Raw genomic sequence first — 23,675 nt, 5'->3', positions numbered from 1 at the left:
AAATTTGTAGACTCTAAACTAAAGCTGAGATAACTGTCAAGACTAGATCCCCATTCAGCCAACTGATCATTTGGGATCCCATATCAAAATCTAGTTTGTGTGAGACAATTCAGACAGTTCAGACAATTCCTTGTTTAACTCTAAATCGGATCTAAAGTGCATATAATAATATCCCTTTTGATCTGGAAAACAAATGGCATTAAATTTCAAATCTTCAGCCTAAATGGTCCTAATGTGCCTTAATGTGCTACCAAGACTTACTCATATTACAACATCCATCTTGCTATATTTTACATCAGACAGACATAGAGAAAACAACATATAAAGTTTTCAGTTTTTAATTTTAATATCAATAAAAATCCTACAGGTGTTGTTCTCAGTCTTTTGTTTGGGAATGCATAACACATTTTTTTTTTGAATATTTACACAGATATTCACATAAAGTAGACTTTACCAAACTACCACCCTGCAGAGTGTACCTCTTACACAATAAAATGCATTAAACATCCACATAACAAACAATATTCAAAGAATATAAAACTGTTGTAAATTATATAAAACAAATTAATTCATACTTAATATTTAAATTGTATTTTAAAATATGCTTGAATACAGTATCCTAAATGTGCAATCTATTTTGAAATTCCATTGTGTAGAAGTCTTTTATTTGAGTATTAATTGTTCTGTTTGACCATTTTAACCTGCGCCTGCATTCTTTATGATAATAACATTCAGCTAAAAGCAATGACCTTCTTCTTCTTGGATATGAAGCTTCATAACAGTTGAATATGAAATGAATGACCAGAGACATAGATGGACTGATGAATACACCAATGTCTTTTGCTGACACAAATCAATATGCTTGATATGTGCTCTCAGAGGTCAAGCGATATCCGAAAGTGCTGCGCTCGTTGGGCCAGTTCCTTTGCGAACTCTTGGGCCTCGTGCAGAGCCTGTTTATCCGGGAAGTGCAGCGCCGCCTTCTTGGTGGCTACAGCCAGCTGCTTCAGGAGAGCACACAGGTGGTTGCTCTTACACAGGAGGCTCTGGCCAGACCCTCCACGCTGGGCCTCCCTGCACAGAGTGTCCACCAGTCTCTGGCCCACCATGATTACCAACTTACTTTGCGAGATGAATTTCTCCGGTGGCTGGCCATCCTGAAGGCTGCCCACAAATCCCCTGATAGCCTTCTGGAGGGCGCCAAAGTAAAGCCGACAGTGCTCTGACATGGAAGGTGATCGCTGTTCTTCTGTGCCGCTGCTGGACTCAGAGGAATGACGCTTGTTATCAGCCTGAGTAGGGAAGACATGGAGCAGAGAAGGTGAAGATGACAACATATCACATTTAGGAACAAAATGAGGCTTCTGGCACAACTTGACCTGCTTCTGCTTGGAGACAGGAAAAGGTCCAAAGAGGTTAAAACTCCAGCAACATTTGTAGTAAACAGAAGAACTAATTTTGACCAACATGTTTCAGCTTGTGGCCTTCATCAGCGTCTTCATAAAACACATCACAGGTGACATTTAAATAAAATAGGTATGGAACAAAAAAATAATTCAAAACAGTTAATCCTGCGTGAACATATAGATATCTGCCTGTGGGGCGACTTCAAAGGTGGGTTGGACCTTTGGTCATGTGGCTTCATGCCAATCACTGTTCCAGGCTGGTGAGGAATGTCCAATAGGTGACATGGCTGGCACCATGTTTTGTTCAAAGCCTGGAGAAGTGTAGTTAAGGGGTTGTATAAAGGGGACCTTGTCTCAAACTGTGTCCATTTGATGTGGCATAGGACCCCCACAAAAATCTCAAATTTAAATCTTTATAAAATGCTTCATATGTAAAAGGCAATAAGATGCACCAGCAAAATAAAAATAGAATAGAAAAAGTTCTTCTGTCTACTACAAGTGTTGCTGTAGTTTTGACCTCTTTGAACATATCATATTTATACTCACTATACTGACTACAAGGAAAGTCTGGAGTAGGTGCATTGCAGATGGAAATATAAAAATCTAAATTTCTGAGAGGCAAAGTTTTTCATTGTCACATTGTCATGTGTTTATAGGAGAGACTCACCTGTGCCTTGTTAGAGACAGGTGTGACATTTTCTTTCGGTTCTCTCTGCAGTTTCTTTTGCTGCTTTTCAAAGTCATTTTTAGTCTGAGGAAAAGTCAAAAGCAAAAACAAAACATTACTGAATGCTTTGGTTTTTTTAGTTGAAAACTCATCCAGTTACCATGGTTACCTATTATATTATATCTGATGATTAAAGGATCAGTGTTTACCTGTAGCTCTACATAGTCATTGTCGTCCTCCACTAAGTCCCCCTCTTGTTCGCCTCCACTTGGACCCTTCTTTGTCTCTGGCGGAGCTGTGATGTTGAGAGGCTGTGGATCTTTCTGAGAAGCTCTGAATAGAAGCTTGCCGTTGGCGATGATGATGGATACCAGGCGCTTGACATCCTCTGGAATGGTTCGTGCCACCATGACAAAGCGCTCCAGTTGGTCAGGTGTCTGGACCTGCCCCGGGTCCTGGCACAGTGTGTTGAGCGGCCAGCCGGCCATGTTCAGAGCACCCACTGTTTGTTGTAGGATCACACCTGAGTCCTCAATGATGGACAGCTGCTTATAGAGCCTCGTCTGAAGGTTGGCATCAGTCAAACGACGAGCGTTACCCTTTACATCCAGGGCAAAGTTTAGGAAGCATGTCAGAGAACATGCGATAGCCTCTGCTGCCTCTTTGATCTCCTGCAGGTGTTTCTGCAGATGTTCTTTGCTCCTCCAGTGACTGCTGACGAAATCCATGAGCCGGGGCACGGCCCTGCAAATGGACTCCTGCAGCTCCAGAAGTCTGCGGCAGGCCTCATCCTGGCTGAGCGTGACCTCTCGCAAAGGCTCTGGAGAGGACGAGCTCAGAGCCAGAGAGTCACAGGAGCTGGTGGAAGAGCTGGAGGCCGTGCTGATTCTTTGACTGTCTGCCGCCGAGAGACGTAGGATTCTACCTCTCTCGCTGTCCTCCTGCACCAGTGACTCCCCACTTCCTGGAAGGTCATGGAAAGACGTACAGGCCAGAAAGTTCCTCATTTTCTGCAGGCACACTCTATTGAGTTCATGAACATTACCTGAGTCACCTCTGCACTCTAGGGGTATATGATCACTGGGGGGATCACTGAGAACTCGGGTGAAGGGTTCTTCTTGGGGTGGGACGGCATATACTGACTCCTCTGTAGTCATCTGCGTAGGGGGCTTGTCATAAATTGGGAACACTTTGGGCGGACTCGAGATGTCAAGTGAACTGGGTTTTGGTATATCATAAACTGAGGGGGTTGGACTGCATCTTTGTGTGGGCCAAGCATGTGCTGGAAGAGTATCATAGAGCTGCCTACAAACAGCTTTGTGTGGCATGGTGTCATAGGAGCCCTGGGGTGGACTTAATTTCTCAGGACCCACGGGCACATCATAGATCCACTCAGGCTTGCGGGGGTTGGGAAGGGTGCTGTATACACCGATCATATTCTGTTGGGTTTCTGTGGCTGAGGGAACAGGGATGTCGTAGTTTGGGTCCTGAGGCAAAGGTGGTGGGACCGCATACACCTGTGCACAAGAACGAGGCTGTCAATATCACCGTTAGACAGAAATAAAAGGCCTGCAGGGATGAAGCATTCATTTCTACTTGGTGGAAAATAAGTGCCTGAATATGCTTCATACCAAGTTCTTGTCAGATCATCTTAGAGCATCTGACACCCTCCTAATGTCAGTGCTTGTTTGTGTGTGTGATGCAGTGTGATGCAGCCAGTAGGAGGCTATGATGGCAGGCTCTTCACCCCACCTTTGAGTGCGGATGACATACACTCCCATGTTAAAATGTCCAACTTTACAGCAGAAATAAACATGTTGGTACAAAAACACTTTTTGTCTCTACAGCTAATTTCCTCCTTCATGACACCTGTTTCTATAACTCACCTGTTTACATTTTACTAAGACTTGAAGTTATGGAGAATTGAGGGCGTGGCCGCTTTGAGTGACAGGTGGGTGAGGGTATACTTGTCAACGGAGGAGGTTTTTCAGATATCTGTGTCATGCATGTCTGATGGAATACATAAACTTCTTTTTTTAATGAATCCAGATGTGTTATGGCTCATGATCCACTCATGCTCTACCTTCATAGATGCAACCTGAAGCATATTTTTACACTTCAAGTCTATTTTCTCCCCTTTTATGCACGTAACTACAGTGATTGTGACATGGGCTGCCAAAGCACAGGTGACCTACACCCAATACTGTGCCTGAACGCATCCTGTGTAGACACAGACAGAGGACTGCTGCTGCTGCCCTGCCCATGTGCTGATTTCACTATCAGTGTGTGGACATGTTAGTTTGTGTGAAGCATACCGAACCATTAACACAATAAAATACAGAAGAATATGCATTTCAATCCCTCTAATTGTCTGAAACTTACATAAGAATCCCCGGGACTGCTGCACCTCACACCCTCGAATCTCTTCTCCAGCTCTGAAATTTGAATCAGTGAGTGTTTTCGAGACATATGTCTTGAAGTTGTTGAAGGTGCCTGAAAATAGAAGAGCACAATAACAATGAAGATATCAGACAGATACCAATTCAAGTGGCAGCATATGTACAAATACTCTCTACTTTTGATCCTCTTTGTTGTGAATATTTTCAGGTGCTCACAGTGAAAAGAGAAACTCGTCTTGCTTGGACCGGGACGTCGTAAACCTCCCCTTTTGGACTGGACGCAAGATTGCAGAATGTAAGCTGTAGAGAGAGAGACAGAATGTCATATTGGGATTGACTGGCAACACTTGCACCGCTTTGATCAAAGCAGCATCTACCTCACTGACCTCTGCGTCAGTGCTTTAATGGGGACAGTGTTTGCTCTGAAGCCTGTTGAGAGAGCCAGAGAACCCCATTATGCATGCACTTTGCCAATTAACGCAGCCCTATAATAGAACCCATGCTGTTCATTGAATATTAGGTGGCTACTGCAGAAGGGAACAGGACTCCCCTGGAGCAGGAGAGGAAATGGTGAACATATGGGTGTATTTCTCCCCACGTTTTGTTGCATAGGCACCCATACAGACACTTCTGTCTTTCTGGGGTCTCTGGTGGCACGGTCTGCTGTTTGTAGTTAAAAGTGTCTGAAGTCTGTGTCTGTTTGTCTTTTACAGGCCCATAAAGACCCCAGTGCTGCATGCCTGTCCCCATGGAGAGGCCCCTGGTCCCCATCTGTAAGCTCTTTTGCCAGCAGGGGGTTCACAGCATTGCATTTCTGCAACAGTCTACCTCTCTAATCATGAGAGTTAACACTTCCAAAGAAGAGAACCACCTTTGACCTTGGAGCAATACACTGACTAACATCTACATTCAGGATTCTTTCTCTTCTCTACATAAACACAGATTCATGTTGGTAGAAAAAAAGCATTTTGTACCTTGTCTCCCTCAGGTCCTTCTGGGCTGTGCTTAAGTGCTGACAGATTTTTTGAAGTAGTGGACGGGACCTTGTACATCTTGTCCATGCATTCATAGGCTGGATTGCTGGAAGGTCGAGGTACACTGGGGATCTGGTAGATATTTTGCATGCTGTCATCAGTTTTTGCATCAGTTAATTTGGGTTTTTCCATGACTTGGTGTAAGAAGCCTGCAGTGGCTCCGGTTTGTGGCAAGAGCTGCAGTCTATTTGCAGGAGCCAGACCATGCCGTCCGTACAGAGAACACATCCACCATCCGCTGGTGCCGGCCACGTGTTGATCCACCACTATGACAATGTCGCCTTTTCTGAAGGCCAGTTCATCTGCACACTCTGCAGTGTTGTCATACAGAGCTTTGGCAAGTGTGCTCTAAAATAAAGAGCAGAGAAAATGGAAATAGAGATTAGGAAGTAAAACATGTCTGCAGGTAGGTACTGTGTGTATCTTTTACATGACAAAAGTAAGAATCTTCATATGTTTATGTATTTTTATATTGTAATTTGCACAGCACCGCTCCACATTTAGATGATTAGATTTTTACTTGAAACTTTTTTTTGATATGTGTTGCAACCCCACTGCAGTTCCTCAACTGCATTTCTGGAGATGGCTTGTCTCTTCTTTTTGCTGCTGTAAGCCTAATGACAACATTTCCTCATGTAAAATGTTACTGCAAGTTGCACGTACGAGTCATTGTCAGATTCACAAGGAAAATTGCACAAAATCCTTTTATAAGTCATGATTAACACAACTAGCTGTTGCAAAGTCACTGTTTTCCCCACCGTTAGACAGATTTTGAAACAAACAAAAAAGTGTGGCACTTTTTTGTTTTAAATGACATCTTTCTTTTCATTTTCACTTCCTATTTGTGCTTCCTACTGAGAGATAAATGGAAAAAACAAGTTTCTTCAAAGCTTCCTCTTGCAGGCTTGTTAGCTCATCACTCTAAATATGCATTGTGCAAATGAAACTTCTTTTCACTCTGCATATTTTAAATTCTATTTGTGTTCATATAAACCCTCTGTCTTGACTTCACTGTCACTAATCGAGCATCTCATGAGATGCCCTGCTCTCTTCAGTGTGTCAAATCTAAATCAAATTGGGCAACATCTAATGACCACAAACACTGATGTGAGAAAATTTCCTTTGCATCAGTGTCAACCTTGTGGCTGTGGTGGCTCTTGCACAGGCTGTCATCATGAGAAACAAGCTGGGAGTAATGAAACATGCTTTTAAACCAATACCACTAGACAGAGCTAAAATGACAGGCAGCAAATGTGGTTTGTCTTACTTTGCAGCCACACACACAAACAAACAGATATGCACGCTTAACTCTTATCTCTTTAAAATTCCTATCAGAAACATATAAGTTAACATCAGTGACAAATGCACCAACTCTAACTGTGTTGTCACTTATGACTTCAGAAAACAGACGTCAGAAAACAAGAATGCAACATAACAGTCAGTGTAGAAATTAAGATTTAGAGGTTTAGAGATCAATAAGATGAAACAATTCTGACCAGATGTTTTCGAGATAATTGTGATATTTTTTTTTTTTCTTATTGCCCTGCCCTCTAGAGGTCAAAGGGCACCTCCCTCTGATGGGGCCTGAGTCCATGTACCCAGTAAAATGTTTATTTGCACCCATTTTTGTTTGGCTGTGACGGATGATATTCAGAAATTCATATGATAACTTTTGTGAGGCTTTGTCAAAGTTTGTCCAAGAAGTAGAGAAAAAACACTTTCACATTACATCCTGGCAGCTGCATCAGTTAGGTTAACTTGACTAGTTGCCATGTCTCAATCTTGGGTTGCTCTATGCTACCAGGCACAGGAATTTTGATTTTAAGCCAAACACATCAATAATTTTGAGGCAAAATGCAAATGATCTTATTGCAGCGCTCACTGTTTAGGGACACCAGATGTCTTGAGCTGCCTCCTCATGTTTCCTGAGTCACAGATAAAAGTGTTGTGTTGCATCGACAAATGAATGCTTTCAAAAATACAAATCATCTATGAAAAATGATGTGAGGTCTGAAGATCATCTGTGCCAGGTTTAGTTTAGAGTTTGTGTGAGGAGTAGAGAAAAAACACTTTCACATTACATCCAGTGTGGTGCAAACTGACATCGTAGGGTACATTTTACCGTACGCTTCAAGGGGCTGCTGCAGACTCCCGTGGCAGAAGTTAAAAGGAGATGATGATGAGGATGAAACACGATGGGTATCTTGGCCCCCAGTGAGAACAAAAACAATGGGGTTCCAGCAATAATCACATATATGTGCAATATTCTGGTATTCACACACTTTTTGTTCATCCGTACTAAGGGAAGAACTACAGTACTTAAAGCTAACATGAAGAAGTAAATCTATAGAAGTAATGGTACACACAGTCAGACAGACCCCTAACCAAACAAACACACCACACACTCCCTCACACACGCACTCACACACACTCAACCCACAGCTGATAAGCCTGTGGGGGGGGTCTACTGGCTCTGCCTTCTCTCTGAGGGTGAATGCTCAGTAACAAAGAGTTCATTCACCATCAGAGCTCAACATGCTCAGCACCTGTTAGGATGCAGCAGTCCCCCCCCCCCCCCCAACACACACACACACACACACACACACACACACCAAGCCTCAGCAAACTCCCTGCCTAATCCTCTGGGTCATGCTACAGACATGTAGGCAAAATATGTCGGGTCAGATGACAGTCTGTGACCACACCACCCAGATTTATGTTGTTGTGCTTTCTCCTTGGAATCATCACTGTACACTGTCCTAAGATGACATTAGCAACTGATTCAGGATCATCACTACAAAATCTGCTTGTGTTACACACTTTCTATAAGTTTTGTCCATCCAGGTCACAATAAGATGTGCATGTTAAAAGCCCACAGAGTTTCCATGCTTGTAATGGGTACAAATGCCACATGACTTGATTATTGGTGACAATTAAATTAGTCAGCACTGTACATATTTCCTGTGTCTAAACCACAGTTGAATCCATGAAACAGGTTGTTTGTCCTGAGAAGAATCCCCTGCCTCGCCTCATGCTGTATTTACGTGTGTCCCTGATCCTGTGTCTGTGTTGTTCACTAAGTAAAGTAACAAAGTCAGATTCAGCTGTGACTCTTTTGGATTCCTGCACACGCCTGCTTGTGCTGATCAGCTCCTCTGACAGCTGGCCTTCAGCACTTTAACTGCACAGCTGTCTCGGCCGTTCCCTCCTCTCCCGTCGCTCTGCTCCATCCTGTTCACAAATTAACATCAGTCCGCCAGACACAACGCAAGAAATGCTTTTAAAACTAGGAGCTTCTGTTCAGGCAACACGTCACTTTGAGTCAAAATAAGCAGGATTACATTACACACGCTTCATGAATTGCATGGAAAAAAGCTAATGAAAACCATCCATACCCCTTGAGAGGCCTGACTGTTCAGACTGTGTTATTATTGTATATGATTCCCATTGTCTAGAATGGAAAAGTACGGAAACCAACAAAGTCCATACTTGCAAATATTTTTTTATCCTGTTATCTCAAAACAATGGGATAATTACTCTGTTATCTCACGGGGTGCTGTTGTGTTGAGCTTGGGATAATTATGTTATCTCAAAAAAACAAAGCTCTGGCATCTCGAGATAACGAAATAATAAATACAAAATATTTGAGAGTATGGCCTTTCTGGGTTTCCGTAGTAAAGAGACTTTTGGACCACATATATATATATATATAAATATATATTTACTGTAAAAGTAGGACAAGTGAAGAACAGTAATAAAGTCAGTGAGCTGACTCAGTAATATTTGCCAACATTAGCCAACAAAATGTTTTTTTATTTATTTCTATTTTCAAATGTTGAATAGATGCGCTTAAATAGGGCCATTTGTAAGTTTTGCTATTGCTTCATAGCCAGTGTTAGCATTTACAGCTGTATGTGACGTACCAGTCTTGTCAAGAGCCTCAGCGATCATTGCAATTACAATACAAGAGGTTGCAATACAGAGCAGACTGGACGTTACAGTGACTCAGTATTGAAAATTGATGTGATAGTCACAGTCCAGATCAGGGCTAGCTGGTTAGCATGATAACTTCAGTAGAAGAAAAAAAGTGATAGAAATAAGCAAAACTAGAGCTAACATTGGCGTTGCTTTCCACAGCTGGACATAGCTGTTGGCATGTAAAGGAATGAAGTTAGATGCTAAATTTGCAACATTTATATTGGACTGGCAAGTACACAGCTGTTAACTATGCTAAACTTGGCTATGTAGCAATAGCAAAACTTACAAATAAGCTCCTCTAAATGATAGATAGATAATCAAAATTACTGGGGAGTTCAAAGTGGTTTTTAAGTGACCCACTGAAAGGCTGCATGAGGGGGGATTTATCCTCAGTGCATTTATATTTAAACTGATCATTGCTGGTATTTATCCATGTACTGTATAATTCATTTAATTAGGTAACTATGTGGCCGTTCATCAGGTATTTCATAACTGTACTCAGGAATGGAAATCCCCAAATTTGAAGGAGTGACGCTATTGGGTAATTGTAATCTTTTTCCCACACAATAAGAGATGACCTGTACAGACATAATTAAGTCAACATAATAAGAGTGTCCATTCCCAGAGACATACTGGAACAGGAACCAGTCAAGGAAGCAGTTCCCAGTGTGGGAATAACACCCTCTTGGTTCACTCAGACCTTTTGCCCCTTGACAGCCAGGGCACAACCCCAGGGTCAGGTCAGCACCTCATCCATTAAACATTCAGACAAATGCCAGGCCCGGCACAACACCCATGGTGGCGGTAAACAAATCTGTCACACATGGCTAAGAATTCACAAAATGTAGAAAAAAATGTTAATTTTCCTAGAGTGGCGGGAGAAGGGTATTCATGATGAGGAAGAGCATGTTGTTGAGATAATCTCTTTTCTTGAAATTGGACAGGAAGTGAGCCTGTAAATATGACACTTTAGACTTTCCCACAGTATCTTAGATACAAAGACGGGGGCAGCGGGGAAGACAAGGAGGAGAGACAGGGACAGACAGACAAACAGAGGGAAAAACACTGAAAGACACATTTGGTATTCCACTAAATTATCTTTCAATATGTTGGGAATTTGTTCAGATCTGATCAGTTTATTCATCTTAAATGATCCTCAGATGTGCTCCATGGAAAATCACCTTTGTCAACCCTCTCTCCAACCAAAAATAAATTCAAGAAGAGGCTATGGAGACTAATTCAGGCTCTGTGGCAGTGACATTAACTCGTTACAGCTGCCCTGGTATTTCCTGTATTGGAACTGGTGAGAACTATGTCAAAATCGCATGCACAAACACAACTGACGAAAACTTCCTCGAAGCTTTCAGTCAACATTCCACATAGACAGCTAGTCTTAAAGCAATATCAGAGCAAAGTAAAACAGCAAGTAAACATACTTAATGTATTTCAAAACAAAACAAAAAAGCCTGTGAAAGATTAGTGAAGTGACGGACTCTCCAATCTCTCAGGATTTGCTTTACTCTGTTGTTTTTAATCAGTTTGACTTGAAATAAAATGAATATTTGGGCCATAGGAGATGAGGTAGGGGACATTTATAGGGCAAAGGATAAAGAGAGTTTTAAGCGAAACTGGTGCAGTAGTGCAGAAAAGTTGAATTCCTAAGTAACAAGCTGCACTGATTCAGTTTGACTCTTCTCTCCTGATCGTGTTACTGCAAGTTTTCATCAAATAGTGCAGAAACTAAAATGTGTGAAACTAATGAACTGATTCAGCTTCATCTGAATGTATAGATAATGGCTGCCTGTGATCGACAGACTACAAACCCAATACAGACATTTAATATATGATATATATGTCCCTATATCAAGAGTGATGTTGCCATATATGTCACCTATAAGGGGATATATTACTATTAGCCTACATACAGTTTATACATCCTCTGGATATATGAAGATATAAGTTCATAACATATATGACATACCCATAGTAAAATTTGAATATGTACATATAGTAAAAATATCTTTGTGATGAATTTTTACATAGAACACATATGCTTGCAACATGTTTATCAAAACAACATACACATTACAAATCTATATGTTTTTCTTATTCATTTCTTGTTAATTTTAAAAAATGTCTAATGTCACATTCTGGAAAAGTGTCTAAGACTTTTGGACCATACTGTTTATAATATCAACATCTATTGACAGGCTTTGGGATGAATATATATTTATGTAACATCTGTCTACCATATAAGCATACATATGCATATATTTGTATGGGCTCGACACACGTCAATATATGAAATTGTTCAAATTTCTAATAGGTTTCATATATAATTTTTATTTATATGTACATATAAAATAAAAATATATATTTCATATACGGAAATTCAATATATGTACACGTATTACATTTGCGTATGGGACAGAATGAGCAGAAATACCTTAAAATTCACTGTAGTGACAATTTTCAGTTATGTGCAGGACAGTTTGCTGTTTCCCAGATGTGCAACAGTATGAGTGGATGAGGGACAGTGTGAGGAGCAGTAGATAACAGGCTCACTGCTCCGTGGAAGGAACTTAATCTCACGGCTCAGTTTTATTTATACTCGCACTTCCTCATTCTCTTCTTCTGCCTTTTGTCATAGCTCACATATGTACTGTGGTTACTTTGTTGTTTCCAATTTACTTGTGACAGTGTTAAAGAGTATGTTTGATGGTTAAAATTGTGTTATAAGTGATTCTGACTCTTTTTCTGTGCAAACACAAATGACATCTTTAAATTAAACATTTGAAGATGACTATTTGAAACATTACCATAATAACTGAGCAGATGGGAAATATATAATGTATAAAGTTGTGCGTCATATTTTCAGATTTGCAGGAAATCAGATGGATTAGTTAAAGGTATCCTGTGGCGATTCTAATGTTCTGATCAGCAGATCTCTGTTTTATTCACACTTGCTACCAGAAGGGACACAAGGATACATGCATGCACGAGCATGTGGTTCCAGTTTCCTGCCCACAGTTTCATACTATTCCACTGAGTAGTAACAGGCGATTAGAACTACAACTGCAGTGGCACATGATGAATACTGAGCCATCTCCATAACAACTGAGCAAACTGCAATTGCTAATGAAGAAGCTCTGGAAGAAGCTAGCAAGTGGACCTTTTGTAGTAACTCTTGTTCCTTGGATCAAGGGTGAACTCTGGTATGTAGCAAACAAAGGTGTTAAAAATGCACGTTTCAAAATATTCAAAAATTGCTTTGCAAAAAATAATATATAAATAATATATATTATATAATGTGTGTATATAAAAAGTTTATATATAATAAAATAAAACTAGAGAGATGGATTGTAAATATTTTAACTTGTAAATATGTAAATAATAATTTCATAAACATAAATATGTAAAAAGTGAACTGTATAAACATTTTAAATATATATTTTAGAAAATAAACTCAAATATACAACATTAATTAAAATCTAAACCTCACAATACCTTTTTACCTTACCTCCTTACAATAATAGCCACTAAATGCTTCACTATGTTCAGCAGCGAGTTGCTAACTTTGTCTTTCTGCTGTTTGGAGCTGGGTAAGTAATGTAAGTAGTGGGTTAACCAGAGCTTTTATTCACTGACAGCAGCTGCCTGCTGCTGCTGGAAACAATGCTGATGAGAGTGGTGAGACTGAACAACAACATCCAAGTTGTGGGTCGTAAAATCCAAATGAGCTGAAGACATTAAAATCCCCCTTAGCACTGAGGTAAACTGCTGGTGTTAGGTGGTAATTCTCTGTGGATTTGTAACTATGAGTGACACCTTTCACACAGTCAGCCGTGTGGTAAAAAGTTTTGAACTTTGGCACAATGATCAGGGACAATCCCCCATGCTTTTCACCAAGTTTCATGCCTTTAAACTTCAGAACCATATGCACGATTTTCAAAAATGGAACGGGGTACCATTGGATTCCTCGGATCAAGCCGAGTTCAATGCCGCATGATGTCAGTTTTTTTTTCTTTGTCCAATCTTCACCGAAACTGGCACAGATGATCTTCAGACCAGGCCTCACAGAATGTACCACATGGATTTTTGATTTTCTAAAGTTTGTCCATCACAGCCAATTGAAAACAGGTAGCGAGTTCATATCTCAGCAACGCTTTTATGTATGAAATTTAACTTCATACATGGACTCAGGACCCCATCAGGAAGTAGCACAAAAAAATTGTTGGTGCATATGACTTAAAACCAAACCTGACAAAACTTATTTGTTGGCGTTTTGATTTGCAAAAGCCGATCAAACAAAGGTGCCAAACAAGATGTCAGGTCATCTCTCAGCCAATCTTTAATCAACTGACAATGAAACCTGCTGTGAGTGCTTACAACCATGCCATTGACATCATGTTAATATGGCAACTCTGACCTACTTGCAGCCATATTTACAATAACAATATTGGTCATAGCAGCTTTGAAAGGCAGTGTGATAATAATCTCATGCCTGCTTTTCAGCTTGTTGCACCGCTGACAAGCAGTGTTCCTAATTTCAATTATATGCGGAACTCAGAGTGACAATTAAAGGCCAGTTGGCTTACATGCTCAAAGTTTTTAGCTGACATAAAGAATAATCAGGCTGTCTCACTTCTGAGCCAGATTAATAATCCATGAACCATCAAAATTATTTCAGCTTCCTTAAGTGGGACGTGTAGAGGATGCTGCCACAGCCTCCTGCTGTGTGAGCCTTCATGACTGTCTACTGACTGACTGCTGCTCCCAGATGATAAAAACTGACACAACAGTGTGAGGCATCTCAAAATAGCTACGAACTATACAAGAAATAAATTCCAATACCAAACGCCTTATATAGAACAGAAATGAGATTGCTTAAACCGACAGTTAGTCATCAAGCAAACCAGTCAGTTGTTTTTTTTTTTTAAGAAGCAAAAGATGAGCTCATTCGCATGAGAAAATGTCAGGATGATGCATATCCTTTCCCTCTACTAGTTGGTCCTGGGAAGATTAGGCTTTGCTGTCACATTAATCATATCAATGCTTTTTCCACACAAAGACCCCCAAGCCAAATATTGACTGGCCTTGTCGGCCCCAGTCTGACAGAGATATCTAGACAAAGGTAACAAAAGGCACATACTAACTTTAATGTTTTTCCCATCTGCTGTTGGCTACAGTGCATTCCCATGTAGTTACTCTGGGGGTCTTGTGACAAACACCGACTTGTAAAGATGAAATGATGCAAATAAAATCCCTCTGATAATTTCTTGGTCAAGCTGCAAACAGATTTAGATTTAGTGCACCATCGATAAGTAATCAAAGTTACTCTGGATACAATCCTGCAACATCCAGCCCAGTTAGCAACAGATATGCACACGGTTTTAAAGAAAAAAACAGACATGCAAGCAGTGTTTAAAATTGAGTGTATCGACCTTTTTAAGATGTGTGAATGAAACATCGTAAATCAGAGTGAAATGAACTAAAATATTTAAATTTACACACGTGCAAACTGCAACATGTAAGAACATAATCTCTCACCTAACATCCCAATTATGTGTTTGTGAGCAGACTTGAGTTGATAATCTGACTTCTAAAGTCTTGTGTGTTAATGAGGCTCATAAAGTTTCAGTCTCAGCTCTGTGTCAGGATCAGCGCTCTCAGGTTACAGCCTACTGTAGAGCAGGTCAGAGGGGCTGTGTGTGGAAATAGGTGGTAGCTGACACTGCAAGTTAAAGTGAAATCCAAGCAGGTGGTCTGCAAGGACATTCCTCTGGATGAGCACCAGTAGAAAACAGAGTAGATACAAAAGACAAAACAGCATAAATTCAAAAATTGTAATTATATGATAATTATAAATCATTCTAAATAGAAATCTGAGCTGTAATGAAAACAATATTTTGGAGTAAAACAATTTGAAGTCCTAGCTAAAGAAGTGGCTGCAGTACTCACCATGATTGTTAGGCAGTTGTGTTTAAGTTTCCACACAGAGGCTGTTTTCAGTTCATCTCCACCATGAGTGTGTCTCGGGGATTTACTCCTTGTGTGTGTTTCACCAGCATATTGTCTGAGCTGTCACTGAGGGGCAGACTGTTTTACACCCTGGGCGGGGACAGCGAGCTCCATGTCATTGACGGAGCTTCTTTCCCGCAGCCCCATTGGCCAGAGACACCCCTCTCTCTGCAGCTGCCCTAGCCCACCGGTTTTTTTCTTTTTTTTCCTCTGAATATAACACCACTTTATACTATCTCTCTTACCGTCCACCTTTCTAGTAAAAGAGAAGTACAGCACCATTTGATTTCCTAAGTAGCAGGAAATTTTTTTCACCATATTCTATTTTGCTTCCTCTTTTTCTTATATTTACAGCACATTCATCCATGACACATTTATAAAGAAGGTTCAGGAGGGAGGGAGGGGGGGGAATTTTGAAGAATAAATTCTTGTGGGTTTCCTCATTATTGTCTGGGTAACACAGACAGCAGCGTCTGGGAGAGTTAGGTTGGGGGTTGGGGAATGCAGAGGGGGTGATGGGGCAGGGTGAACTTCCAGTCGGAGGATGCAGGGAAGTCGAGAAGTTTTGATTCGTTTTTGTTCAGATTGTTTCTCTTATTATTCCTTTTTTTTTTTTGAAGCCGTCACAAAATAAAATTAATATAAAATAATAAACATAATAAATAATAATAAAAAAATAAATAAATACATTTTAAAAAATCCCACAGGTTTGGACTTTTGAATTTAGTCATACAGAAACAAAAACCACAATAAGTAGATGCATGCTACGCCTATGGCAGTATGTGTGTTGTGGTATTGGTGGCTCTCTGCAGGTTGCTCACTTTTTGCAGCAACAACTGTGATCTTAAAATATCTACAGGATATGGTGGTCGTTAGCTGTGTCATTTCTGAGGGTCTGAGGACATTTCAATATCAAATTCATAGAAGAGGCTTCTCTCTTTTAATTGTTTAATAAAAATCTGAATTACAACAAAGGACACTGACAAAGTATAAAAAGTGAAAAAGACAACAACCCAACTCTGCGGTCAACTTTGACATAGAACTAAAATTTGAGATGTGAATTCTGCACGAGGTCTCAAAGCAGTGAGGGGAGTTTCAAAGGTCAGGCTTTGAATTCAATCAGACAAAAGATCAGTGTATCATTCACAAAGAGTGGCAGCCAAAAAGAGTTTTCCATTCACTTTTTCCAAGTCTGACTTCAAACAATAGTCAAGTCCCCTTACAAACACTAAAACAAGGTTTTGCTTGCTGTAATCATTCATCCTGTTCCTGGTGGCCTTCAAAAGACTGTTTCAACAGAAGTCGTGCGGGACAACATCTGCAGTCCTGATTCTGTGCATATATTCAAAAGTCTATCTGAAGCTAATATGAGGTTCTGAAGTCCGATTTAATCTCATGAAGTGGTTATCTTCTGAAGTTATGGTCTTTTTTAATATAGAATATAGAATTACCTCAAGCAAAACCTCTCAATGTGTACACAGGCACCTGACGTGTTTTAAGACAGGCTGCTCTTTAAGATGGTGCAATCACAACTCTGTTTTCTTAAGTAATGTCCCACAAATTCCACTGCACAGTTAAATAAAAATGAAAGATGCCACAAATGACATGAAGTTGACGAGACCAGAGAGCTTATGGAATACTATAGAAGAGTCCAGCATTCTGATTGGTGCTCTGTCGGGGGGGGGGGGGGGGGGGGGGGCGTTGAGTGGAGACATGGCTGTGTCTCAGTCTGTGGTGGTGCGGCGGTACCAGAAACGGGCCCTGAAGTCGTCGCTACAGGTCATGAAGCCAGGATTGGTGGGCGAGTGGACGATACAGCGGACGATGTTGTTGTGTCCCAGGGACAGCAGGTTCTTCCTCTCGGCCGTGCGAGAGTCCCAGCAGCACAGGCTGATGGTGCGCTCGTCCGGCAGCAGCACGTAGTCCTCTGTGTGGTTGAACACGCCCTGTGTGCGATGCATCTGCCGGCCGCTCAAACCCGCGCCTGTAACAGCAGATAGAACACGTCACTACCACTACAACACAACTGAAATCACATGGTAAATGGTAAAAGGACTTGCACTTTTATAGTGATTTTCTAGTCTTGCTGACCACTCAAAGCGCTTTACAATACTTACACATTCACCCATACACTCACACATTCATACATCACACTCATACACTGATGAAACAGCCATCAGAGGCAAAGTGGGGTTCAGTATCTTGCCCAAGGACACTTCTTCTTCTACATGTGGTAGAGGAGCCGGGGATCGAACCACGAAACGAGCCACAGCCGCCCCCTCACAGCTGACTGTCAATATTTAAACTGATGGTGAACTGACCATTTGCTAAATCCCATCCTTCATTAGACTTAAATCAATCAATGAGACTTTATTTGTAAAGCACTTTTCATACAAACAATGTAACACAAAGTGCCCCCCCCCCCCCAGTTTTATAAACTGTCGTGTTTACAATATGCTATTTTTCCCGAAAAGTTTAAAGTCGACATCTGACCATCTTCGATTTAGAGGGATTTATATGTCAACCTCTCTGTCCTCTTAAAAGTTATGCATAATTTTGGGGGTGTCAGACAGCATTTTGACCAGACAACAGAGACATTTAATTTTGGCAAGTTTATATCAAGTTACTCATGGAATTAATGTAAATTATTGAGTGCAGACAGAAGTGATGTTCAGTGCTGGGTGAAAATAAAAAGCTGCTAACTGGTTTTGTGTAAGAATCTTTGCTAATGAGAAAGGAGAAATAGATGTGTAAGAAGTGGAGTTTAGCAAATCCATGCATTTTGTCAGCCTCTGAGTCAAAACTCAAAGTCACTCACACACTGCTGCAAACAAATACATTCACACACACTTGTGTGTGAACAAAATGCTACACTGTAGAGCCAGGCTGTGGACAAAACAGAGAAGAACAGGTCAGAATTTATTCAGTTTTATCTTTAACCCTTGGTCTTGACTCTCCAAGTCAGTCGCTTGACCTCTGTCCAAACGATCCAGTGTGAGTCAAAGTCCATACTGAAGGTAAAAAGCCCCCAAAATATACAAGAAGATAGCTGCTGTCCACACCTGACCAGTGGACGAAGTGTATACTGATGTCTATAAATAAGGGACTTAAGCAGACAGGAATATTTGCAAAAAATAAAATAGGATCAGGTTACCACATCCAGTTATTTCTGGTGCCTGGTATTAAAAGGGCTCCAAGTTCTATTCTGGTACTCTGGATCACATTCAGGAGGTTCAGGTGGACAGGGTGGAAGGTTTCTGCAGCCCAGAAATTGAACTGTAAACTGGGCTACGAATATACTACATATCCAGGAGTTTTGATTTGCATCCAGATCTCAGTTAACCTGGCAACCACGTGTGACGTCATCCATCATCTGTTACTGCGAGACTCCCGACTCTAAACCCCAGTGCTTTCTTCAAGGTCTCCGGTGACTTCAACGAGACAAGATTCCACACTTTCACTCAGTTTGAGGACTGCACTACCAGAGACAGTTCCTGGACCTGCTGTATGCTAACGTTAAGAGTCCTGGAGATTCTACCTCACACATCACTTTTTTTCATCACTGATGATATTTCCACCACTGCTCAACTGAGTGCCGAGTCTCAGTCTACTGAGCCGCTCTGGTTTCCCAGCTTCTCAGGAACTGCAGTGAAAAGGAGGAGAGCTTCCAATACACTGAGCCTCTCCTCCATTACAGCAAAGAAACTACTTTCATTACATGTATCATTATTACTAAAGGAGGCAGAGGAATAACTAAACATAAGACACACACAGCAGAGAGAGCAGGAGAGAGGGAGAGAGAGAGAGAAGTCATCGGTAACGAGGCTTCGTACTAACGACTATGACCAACTCTACATATCAAACAGAGGGATTAGACATAAAGACCTGCCTCTAATAAAAGTCTGTTACTTTCTGGAGTTGAAGTAAATAAGGACTAAGAAAGACTGTCTCTTCCAACTCTGATCATTTCATAGTAAATTCAGCTGAAATCACAGCTCAGTCTTTGTTTTTAATTTATGTGTTTGGTGAATTTGTCAGAGGATGTTGTGGTTATAAAATCAGGATTTGTCCATAGACAGTCCAGACATATATTAGATTTTGACTTGGTCTTGTTTGGTTATTTCTTCCTTTCCTAACTGTGTGTTATACAATTGCAACAAAGTAATTTAAAGTTTTGCTGTTGATCTGAGGTGGGTGTAAACCTTGCAGTCAACGTGCTGGAGTACAGAGACAAAACAACAGAAATGTGTCACTTACCTAATACTGTATCTTGTAACTAAGCAACTGTGAGCTCCAAATTGTGCTATACAACATGATGAAATCAGAACTAACCAGTTTCCATGATAACAGTTCACAGTGTCATCAATAGTTCTTAAGAAACTCTACAAGCAATGAAGAGTTGCTCCAGACTGCAACGTAGCAGTTACATCACTCTGACCACGTTACGGTGTCGTGACGAATGTTGTTCTTTTCACCTAAATACTCAGAAAAAAAATTCATTCACACAAAGACGGAATCAAATCTCTTTCTGAAAACAGCAGAAGCTGCAACATTCCTGCTAATGTGGTCAGTGCTAGTGTTATTTTGAAATGTTTGAAATTTTCAGATGGAAAACCATTTTCCTGCATCAACACTGGCATGTTATCATGGAAACTGAAAATTGAAACTTAAATTAAAATTGACACTTTTTCTGTGCTGCTAATTGTATTCCTCTTCAGGCTGGTGTTTAACACTATATATATGTAAGTGACAAGACAGTTACTGTAAAGAACATCAATACAGAATTTCTAGTTAAGAATAATCCTATTTCAATGCCATTTTAATATACATATCAAATCTTTTGTGAACTGCTTCTCAGAAGTGTTAAAATGAAAGCTCTTCTTCACTATTAGGCTTCTTTCACATCCTCAACACCAGCCCACAAAGGCCCACAATGAATGTCAGTTTGGTTAGGAGTGGGCAGTACAATGGAAAATGGGCAAAGAATATTAGGTAGAACAAAAAAGATTTGAGGTTAAGAGGTTAACTTATGCTTTGCATCATGTTAGGCGCACTCCTTACTGACGGCTTTGACATATTTACAAAATCATTCTTGTATCAACACAGCGTAACTACCATTTATTTTTGGTGTATATAGTATTTAGCTGTTGTTTCTGTTCAAGCTTCAGTTTGTGAACACAGTTTGTATAGTAGTAATTACATATCTATACTAAGCATCTATTTCACTGTCTTTCTTTTGCTGCTGTGACAATTTCCGGCGTGGGCGGGTGGGGGAGGGGGTCAGGGGTGGGGGGGTGAATAAGATTTCTTAGCTTATCTTGAATTCAGTTTTTAACAACAAAAATGTTTTGTTGTTGAAGGCAGGAGCAGGTAGACCAAGACAAGTAACGACAGCATTAGCAGCTAACATACCCTAACTGCCCCTAGCCAGACACCCGTGGTACAGCACTGTTCCCTAAAAATATTATCTGTCCACCCACGTGAAAGCACACTGTGGTTCTTGTAAAACAAAAGTCCTCTTTACCTGTGTACTTGACCAGCGTCCGGCCCGTAGAGATCTCCCACAGTTTCACCACAGAGTCTTTGCCGCTGGACAGGATGTATTTGGAGTTCTTGGAGAAGACAGCAGAGCAGACCTCTGCGCCATCGTGGGCCTTCTCGAAGGTGGTCACACAGCGGTTGGAGACACCATCCCACAGCTTGATGTTGCCGTCCTTGCTGCAGGTGACGTAGCTGTTGGCTGTGGGATTGTAGCCGACGCCGCTGATGGTGTCTGTGTGCTGGTCCAACGGGTTGCAGGACACGAAGCACTGGAAGGTGTTGACATCGTAGAGGCGGAGGGTGGGGTGCTGCGTTCCCACCAGCAGGAAGTCACCTGATGGGTGGAAGGAGATGGAACGCAGCATTTCTGCTTCCTACAAGGAAGATGAAGACAGGATTAGATTGATACGTAATTCTAGTAAAAGCAAAGAAAAGCAAGGGTTAGGGTTAGTCATTTTCATCCGTGATTACATTTCCTGAGCAACTTCTATGAAACAAGGCATCTCTACATTCATCAGAACATTTTTTATTTTATTTAACATATGACAACCCTAACCCTATGATAAAACAGATAAATCCTGCCTACAAATTCTGACCTGTATATATTTAAATGCTCTTTTTGCAGAGGGCTTTGAGTAGTCAAACAGTTTGAGGGTGTAATCTCTCGAGCCAGAAGCTAGAATCTGTTCAGTCGGATGGAAGGCAAGACAGGTGACTTCATCGACGTGGTCGTACAATGTCCGGATTACAGGGTGATTCTCCATGTTCTGCTGTGCTGTCTCATTCATCATCACCTGACATATACAGAAACAGAAAGAAAAGTAAACATGAGCCAGTTGACTTTAAAGCATCAAATGTAAACGTATTCTCCAACCTGTCTCACCTCAATGGGCATGGCGCTCTTAGCCAGCATGCGCTCAGTATCTAGGATCTTGATGGAGGCGTCAGCAGAGCCGGTAGCAATCAGCTGGCCATCACGACTATATGTTGCCACACGGCACGGACCCTTATGAGACGTAACATAGCAGGTCTCATATTCGGATGCCTCTGGAGACATGGTTTGGACATCGGCATCAAATTCCAGATCGATACCCACTCCAGGTGCCACTGTATCTGAGCGCCCGATGGCATACTGGACTGCACTGTCATCATTCTCCATCCCTGAAAGAGTTGAGAAAGAATGACCACTTAAAGCCACACACACGAAGCACAAACATCTACCTGTCTCAGTCAAAAATCAGTCCACCGCTAGTTACTTCAGATGCTGCAGCTTTGGTCCTAACTCAGTCCAAACAATGTGTTTGCATCACCCCGGTCTCAGAATCTCTACGCTTGCTGCCTGTTAATTTTAGGATTGATTTTAAAATTATTTTTATTACTTTTAAAAGGTCATGTTTGGGCTGACCCCCTCCCTACATTTCTGAGCTTTTATCCCCCTATGAGCCAGGACTCAGTCTGAGATCCTCTGGTAGTTCATTGCTGGTCATTTCAAGGTCTAGGTAGAAACCCAAAGGACAAGGGACCTTTGCTGTCAGGCCGCTAAACTTTGGAACAAACTGCCTGAGGAGATCGGAATCTCAGAGTCTGTTGAATTTTTATAAAGCTTTTATTGTGTGATGTATTATTATATGTATATGAAGTATTATTAAACATGAAGGCATGGAGAAAACAACACTTACCTATCTTTGCCAGCTGCATCAGCTGCTCAGAGGGGGACACTACGCTCTGTGGTTTGACCTCACTGATGAGACTGTTAGCGATGTTGGTGTATCCATCATAGAGCAGCTGGCTTATGATGAGCTTGTACAGGTGTTGTCGGTCCTTCAGAGTTGGTTTGGGACGATACATGTTGGGTCAGTGCGACCAAAACCGGACCGTTAATACTGACAACTTAGCTGCTGCAACAAAAGACACCATGTCAACAATTAATCGTCGAAGTGTGTTAACTGCCGTTACGTGATATCCGTTTCTGTCGAGGTCGATGTTAATTCTGCATTCACATAAGCTCCAAATTAACAGCGTCAACTGTGACTATACCGATGTTATGGGCAGTCAAAGTAAATGAATGGAAGTTGTCCTTAGCAGTGCTGCTAATAACGCTAGCTTTGTTGCTACAGTTAAGACAGAGCAAAAACAACTGGAAGTTAAGCGCAGGTAAAACCATGAACTGGTTCAGCGTGTGCGCTCTGCGAAAATATTATGTGCTACTTAACGCCTGAAGGTGAGATATTACTCTTCGTTTTCAATATCAAAACATAAAATATCTACCTCTCTCCAAAGTTCCAATGGCGCTCCTGGACAAAACGTGCGTTACGCTCTACGTAGTTTGCGTCCTACGTCATAACAATGAAAGCCTGCACAGGAGGAAGTTGCCTCATGGTAAACAGAATTTGTATATTTAGTTCATCAAGCGGTTAACAATTAAGTAGCAGTTTAACACTTGCATTATAATACTTTAATGTCGCATTTAAACGGCAACATGTGACGTTCAAAGGAAGGAAATGCAATGACAACAAATGTTACATTAAACACTATCATTTTTGTCCTTTATACGTTAGCTTACTGTGATAATAAAACAGAGCAAACCTTGACCTTAAGATAGAAAAAAGACATTTAATGGTGCATTTAC

The 23,675-nt window shown here is 41.1% G+C and overlaps 2 protein-coding genes across 3 annotated transcripts; both read right to left on the bottom strand.

Moving 5' to 3' along the window:
* Positions 1–322: 322 nt before the first annotated feature.
* On the bottom strand, positions 323–15,810 carry cass4 (Cas scaffold protein family member 4). Its single transcript, XM_056402476.1, has 7 exons — positions 15,446–15,810; positions 5,447–5,854; positions 4,689–4,772; positions 4,456–4,566; positions 2,283–3,590; positions 2,074–2,157; positions 323–1,292 (listed from the first exon to the last, which is right to left on the bottom strand). Exons 1-7 carry the CDS (start codon positions 15,446–15,448, stop codon positions 876–878), a joined length of 2,415 nt encoding a protein of 804 aa, XP_056258451.1. The 5' UTR covers positions 15,449–15,810; the 3' UTR covers positions 323–875.
* Positions 15,811–16,430: 620 nt separating this feature from the next.
* Positions 16,431–23,377, bottom strand: cstf1 (cleavage stimulation factor, 3' pre-RNA, subunit 1). Of its 2 annotated transcripts, none has more exons than XM_056402489.1 (6): positions 23,315–23,377; positions 22,726–22,944; positions 21,930–22,207; positions 21,643–21,840; positions 21,030–21,420; positions 16,431–17,489 (listed from the first exon to the last, which is right to left on the bottom strand). In XM_056402489.1, the coding sequence occupies exons 2-6, from the start codon at positions 22,892–22,894 to the stop codon at positions 17,230–17,232; spliced, it is 1,296 nt and encodes a 431-aa protein (XP_056258464.1). In that variant the 5' UTR covers positions 22,895–22,944; positions 23,315–23,377; the 3' UTR covers positions 16,431–17,229. The 2 variants fall into 2 exon arrangements, with proteins under 2 accessions (XP_056258464.1, XP_056258473.1); XM_056402498.1 differs by having other exon boundaries at positions 22,726–22,941; positions 23,315–23,361.
* Between the last annotated feature and the right edge of the window lie 298 nt (positions 23,378–23,675).

This window comes from Seriola aureovittata, chromosome 2 (assembly GCF_021018895.1).
Source record: "Seriola aureovittata isolate HTS-2021-v1 ecotype China chromosome 2, ASM2101889v1, whole genome shotgun sequence".
In the NCBI taxonomy this organism is placed as follows: Eukaryota; Metazoa; Chordata; class Actinopteri; order Carangiformes; family Carangidae; genus Seriola; species Seriola aureovittata.
Note: the sequence above shows the minus strand (reverse complement) of the source record. Positions and strands in the feature narration are given on the sequence as shown.

Bases quoted from the DNA above. Each gene is read 5' to 3' on its own strand.
- cass4 (XM_056402476.1), bottom strand. The intron at 3,591-4,455 runs GTAAGTTTCAGA...TCTTGTGCACAG, and splicing joins GCAGTCCCGGGGATTCTTAT to GTGTATGCGGTCCCACCACC. The intron at 2,158-2,282 runs GTAAACACTGAT...ACTTTTCCTCAG, and splicing joins ATGACTATGTAGAGCTACAG to ACTAAAAATGACTTTGAAAA.
- cstf1 (XM_056402489.1), bottom strand. From the start codon at position 22,894: ATGTATCGTCCCAAACCAACTCTGAAGGACCGACAACACCTGTACAAG. The intron at 21,841-21,929 runs GTGAGACAGGTT...TGTATATGTCAG, and splicing joins AGAGCGCCATGCCCATTGAG to GTGATGATGAATGAGACAGC. The intron at 17,490-21,029 runs GTAAAGAGGACT...CTGCTGTTACAG, and splicing joins GACGCTGGTCAAGTACACAG to GCGCGGGTTTGAGCGGCCGG.